The following is a 6,000-nucleotide window of genomic DNA, read 5'->3' as shown; positions in this document are numbered from 1 at the left end:
CCTGCCTCAGCCTCCCAAGTAGCTGGCACTACAGGTACGCACCACCATGCCCAGCTAATTTTTTATAATTTAGTAGAGACAGGGTTTCACCATGTTGGCCAGGATGATCTCAATCTCCTGACCTTGTGATCCATCCGCCTCAGCCTCCCACAGTCCTAGGATTACAGGCATGAGCCACCGCGCCTGGCCCCCTCACTCTTATTCATTCAGCATAGTATTGAGAGTTCTAGTCAATAAAATATGAAAATTCTAGTCAATAAAATAAAACAAGAAAAAGAAATAAACAGCATACTGATCGGAAAGGAAGAAATAAAACTGTCCCTATTTACAGATGACATAGTTGTGTACACAGAAAATCCCAAGGGATCTATGTAAATATTCTGAGAACTAGGTGTGTTCAGCAAAGTCAAAGGATACAAGATCAACAAGTATTTTTATATACTAACAAAAAACATGTAGAAATTGAAATTGAAATCATAATCTCAATTATAATCACTCCAAGAAAATGAAATGCTTAGGTACAAATCTAACAAAACATGTACAGACTTTGTATGCTGAAAGCCATAAAACACTGATGAAAAAGTCAAAGACCCAGATAAATGAAGAGATACGCCATGTTCATGAACTGGGAGACTCAAAAGACTGGTGAATAAAGAAGAATCATCATATCTTATAAACATTTTCCAGTTACCTGACTCCTGTTTGATTTGGATGGTAGGTTTGATACCAGGTGGCAAAGGAGACTGCTGAGGCTGTTGCTGATGAGACACTGGAGAAGGCTGGGCCACTGGTTGCTGTGTCTGCTGTTGCACTTGATATAACTGCTGCTTAGGAGACTGTTGATGTTGTTTAGGAAACTGTGCAAGAATCTGAGTTGGGGCACTCACTAAGCTTTTGGGGGAAGGAAGTCTGGTTGATGCCATTTTGATTGCTGATGTAGATACACCTGTAGAAAAGGAGTAAGAGAAAGTAGAATTTGGTAGGAAAGTAAAATTAAAGTTACCTCTGGTTATATTGTAGATAACAGTTTAAAGACTAGACAAATTCATAAAAGTACAATTTATTGAGCACCTAGTGTCAGATGACTGTGTGGTACCTTACATATTTGATATCTAGTCCTCAACCTCTGCAAGGGAGGCAAACATTTGTTCTTAGATTTTAAAAATGAACTCATTTTCCCTTGGGGAAGAGTGAGAATCAAAGAAACAAATTATCAGACAAGGTATTTCCAGATTTGTCTCTTAATATATTTTCTATTAGAAAATACAAGTTCTCAATGTGAATAATATAATAACAAAGCAAATTTATCAATTTTTGAATCCTATTTATATGTCATATATTTTTCAAATATTATTTTTCAGGTTCTACTCAACCAATTTAAACACAGTATCACATGAAATAACTCACATTCATCTTTTGAATAAAATAAAGTCATTTCCTTTTCTCTGAGGATGAAGAGGAAAAAAATTTAATAAAAAAAGAAAGTCATTTCTTAAGAACTCTGAGTCATTAAACAATCACGTGAAAAGTTGTAAGTTGGCATACTCTATATCCACAGCAAAAATATTCTGATGATATAAGGTTATTTTCAGTGGGATTCTAATATTAACAAAGTATACATAGGTAAGGAGTACTAGTAATTTTCACTAAAGATGTGTTTCAGATATTCTTCTCTCTCTCAGATTTTTCATCTATAATTTTTAATTCATCAACTATCTAAAAGGATTATTATCTGTCAATAAGTTAATATTCCTAACCGAGAGACCCTGGAATATAACTCATCATATTACTTTTAGGCACTGCTGAAACAATAAAAAGAAACTAACAGCCTAATTCTCAAGTACTTAGGATGTTTTTCCACCCCTTCCTCTACCACATCCCCACCATGACAAATACACTGTATTACAGAAAAGAATTTAAATAATATCGCATTCTTATGTAAAATGTCTCGAGAATGATAAAGATGAAGAAAGATGAAACTTGAGAAGTCACTATGACGCTTTAGATCTCAGTGTCCTCATTTGTTGAATTTTTCCTTGCCTTGCATCTCTAAGAGCTGTTGTGCAGATCAAGATCAATCATAGAGTGAGGGACACTCTGAAAGGAGACAAGAATGCCAGGTGCAGTGGCTCACACCTGCAATCCCAGCACTTTGGGAGGCTGAGGCAGGCTTATCACCTGAAATCAGGAGTTCAAGACCAGTCTAGCCAACAGAGTGAAATCCCATCTCTACTAAAAATACAAAAATTAGCCAGATGTGGTGGCACACACCTGTAATCCCAGCTACTCAGGAGGCTGAGGCAGGAGAATCGCCTGAACCTGGAAGGTGGAGGATGCAGAGAGCCGAGATGGCCTTACTGCACTCCAACCTGGGGGACAGAAGGAAACTGTGCCTCAAAAAAGAAAAAAAAAAAGAAGAAGAAGAAGAAAGAGAGGGAGAGAGGGAGGGAGGGAGAGAGGAAGGAAGGGAGGGAAAGAAGGTAGTCAGAATCACCTGGAAGGGTTACTTCCATTACTTACATAGTTCAGTTCTCCACCTCCCTTATCCCAACTCCTTCCTGTATACAAGTAACATGTGTGTTCCGTATTGCTTAGTTGTGCTGAACTAGACTATCTCTGGAGCCTCTTTCCTTGCCAACATTTTATGACTCAATGAGTATAAAGTTATCCAAGTGAAAGATATTTTTAAACTACCTAACACATTAAACTTTATATGGTACTCATAATGTATGGCCTTACATTAAATGAAGATAATCATGTATATGGGTAACTCCCTAACTAAACTGTTGTCGCAGGATCTCTGGGGTATCATCATGTCGCCAGACAGAAACATCTGTGGCCGGCAGCACCTTCTGCCTGAGTATTGCTTGTGCCCACTGGGCTCATTCCGCCCACTTGGCTCGTGCTACCGGCCCAAATCCCACACCTGTCAACAGTGAGCCAGGCGCAGATGCCGGCTGCTGCAGTGGGGTGGGCAGTTCCAGGCACTGGCAGAGATGCCAGCTCCAAGCGAGGATATGGCTGGATCAGATGTACCACACGCAGATCTGCTGCAGGCATCTGCATCTGAATGAGGGGAACACAGAGGCGCCTGAAAGCCTGGAGACACCACAACCACAGAGTCCCAAAGAGGGTGTCACAGCCCTGGCTTGGGGAGCCCCTAGGTCTGGGCTCCCGGAAGGGCAGTTCTTCTCTCCTCCTTGTCACTGGCAACATAGGGAGCAGATGAGCATGTTTCAGCCCTGTTTGTGTTACAGCTTTTTCAGTCCCGGCATTTAGCGGGTCTCCAGTTCTTGTCTCGCATCCGGGAAGAATGAAGTACTCAGACAACTGGATGGTAAGCAAGGCAGAGAGCGGCTTCACTGAGCAACAGAACAGTTCTCAGAAGATCCAAAGTGAGTAGCTCCTTTCCACAGGAAGGTCTCCCCAACAAGTGTTCAGCTTTCAGCACAGAGGAGACCCACAGTGGGTAGCTTCTTTCCACAGGCAGCTCATCTCCACGTGTGTTGGGGTCAGGCTGCTCAGGGGCCCAGAAGGGAGGAAGTGCATACTAACTGGTAGATGGGCGGCCAATGGACCGGAAAAAGCCCTCTAACTTCTCACCCCTCTGTGGACTCCACCTTAAACTGACAGCCCAGACCCCATGCTTCAAGCCAACCCTGGCTTGAAGGTGGGGCTTCACTGGGACCTGCCCCTTTCCGCCCAGGAGCCTGTCTGCCTCCTGCTGCCATTAATCATGGCGTCCACAGTGCCCAGGCTGTTTGTGGGGAAGGGTGCCTACAGAACCACATCAACCCATCCTTAGCCCCTCCTTTAGCTTCCTTCCCGTGCTCACTGGCACCCAAAGTCTGGAGGGGGGTTAGGCGGCAGAGGGCTGGCACATCAGCGCCACCCCAAGTGGTGCATAGTCAGCTAGAATGCAACAGCGACCAGGCTCGGCCTCAACTCTGCTCTGAAATCGGAGCAGGCACCAGCAGCAGGGAGAGGCCAGGCAGCAGAAGCTGGCACTTTGGAGCCTTCAGGGGGAGGGGGGGTTTCCCTGGCCCCTGAGAGCACACGGTCGCCCAACTCTGTGCGGGGAGGCGCTACAGTGGGTAGCTCCCTTCCACTGGCAGGTATTCCCATCTGTTGGAGTCTAAGTCTCGGCTTTTCATGGGCTCAGCAGGGAGGAAGTGCATGTTGATTGGTCCATGGGCGGCCATGGGTGGGCGGGAAAAAGCCCTGTTTCTCACTCCAGTCTGTGGACTCCGAGCCCACTGCACCCACTGCAGCTGCAAACAGGAGGGCAGGGCTCCTGCCCTGCCAACTCAGAAGAGAGTGGTGTTCCCATTTGTTCCTGGCTCCCTGCGGGCTCTGTAGAATGGGCAGCCCCGGCCACGCCTCCCGTGCTGCGGCCAGTGCCTTTGCAGCAGCTACTCCAGATGGGCCACCATTGCCATCACTATGATCTCCATATACTTTTGCATAGGAAAAGTATCTGATGTGAAAGCATTAAGGATGCTTGTATTTATTTTTGTAATGAGATAATTGTATTTATTTTATTTATTATTATTTTGAGATGGAGACTTGCTCTGTGGCCAAGGCTGGAGTGCAGTGGCATGATCTTTACTCACCACAACCTCTTCCTCCCAGTTCAAGTGATTCTCCTTGCCTCAGCCTCCCAGAGAGCTGGGTTTACAGGCACGTACCACCACACCTGGCTAAGTTTTGTATTTTTAGTAGAGATGGGGTTTTACCATGTTGGCCAGGCTGGTCTCAAACTCCTGACATCCAGTGATCGGCCGGCCTCGGCCTCCCAAAGTGCTGGGATTACAGGCATGAGCCACCATGCCCAGCCAGAATTGTATTTATTCCATGCCTTCAACACATAAAAACATTAATAGCTGTACGACCTAATTAAAGAACTGAATCTTTCTGAATATCTATTCATTCAATAAAATCTTGAGTACATACTTTAGGCTAGATCCTGGGGATACTATTTTGTATTCATGGAACAGTTCCTACCTTCAGAAAGGTTAGAGAAGACAATCAAATGATACCACAAATCTATCATTACAAACTAATAAATGTTTTTGTTTTAACAAGTACAAGGTCTTCTTCCTCTTCCGTCACCCTTAGCTTCCCAAACAATTCCATACTAAAGCCATCTGGTGGTATAAAGCAAGATGGACAGCTAGGCAGCTAAGCAGAAGAGTAGTCTAACATGAGGTGTCAGAGCTTACTATGGAGACTGGCTTACCATGGGAGACACAGTAGGAGGAGGAGAGCATCTACACTGGGAAGAGTTCATGGGACAACTAACCATGTAAAGTTAGAACCTAAGTGGGATAAAGTGGGCTTCCATGAGTGTGAGCTACCTAGCACAGGATCTCAAAGCTTCAGCAGGGTATCCACAGGAAGGAGTGAGTACATTAGGGTGAGTACAGAGTCCAAACTGGGTGAGGGCTTTTGCCTGGAAGGGTCACCTGGCATGGGTGTCAGAGCTGACCAGATTGAGATAGGCATCCATGCTGAGGGAGGGTGTCAGAACTCAGGCAGGGCTAGGCACGGTGGCTCATACCTATAATCTCAGCATTATGGGAGTCCAGGCAGAAGGATCACTTGAGGCCAGGAGTTCAAGAGCAGCCTGGTTAACATAGCAAGACCCTGTCTCTACAAAAAAAAAAAAAAAAAAAAAAAAGCCAGGCCCAGCAGCATGCACCTGTAGTCTCAGCTAAAAAGCCAGGCCCAGCAGCATGCACCTGTAGTCTCAGCTACTCAGGAGGCTGAGGTGGTAGGATCCCTTGACCATAGGAGTAAGCCATGATCATGCCATTATACTCCAGCTTAGGTGACAGAGTGAGACCTTCCATCTCGGAAAAAAAAAAAAAAAAAAAAAAAAAAAAAAAAAAAAAAAAAACACAAAAAAAAAAAAAAAAAAAAAAAAAAAAAAGAACTCAGGTGGGATGAGGAAAGAGTATGAAGATATCAGAGTCTCAGTGAAATGAGAAGAGCATCTGC

General features: G+C 44.5%; 1 protein-coding gene across 10 annotated transcripts in view; it reads right to left on the bottom strand.

The window, feature by feature from the left end:
- Nucleotides 1-6,000, bottom strand: part of EMSY (EMSY transcriptional repressor, BRCA2 interacting) — a 105,757-nt gene that overhangs the window by 55,840 nt on the left and 43,917 nt on the right. For all 10 annotated transcript variants that reach the window (XM_017533032.2, XM_017533040.2, XM_017533035.2 and 7 more), the window contains one exon: nt 692-946. In XM_017533032.2, the coding sequence (XP_017388521.1) occupies nt 692-946 (255 nt within the window). The remainder of the gene's footprint in view (nt 1-691; nt 947-6,000) is intronic.

The sequence above is a fragment of the Cebus imitator genome, unplaced genomic scaffold (assembly GCF_001604975.1).
Source record: "Cebus imitator isolate Cc_AM_T3 unplaced genomic scaffold, Cebus_imitator-1.0 Scaffold79, whole genome shotgun sequence".
Taxonomy (NCBI): Eukaryota; Metazoa; Chordata; class Mammalia; order Primates; family Cebidae; genus Cebus; species Cebus imitator.
Note: the sequence above shows the minus strand (reverse complement) of the source record. Positions and strands in the feature narration are given on the sequence as shown.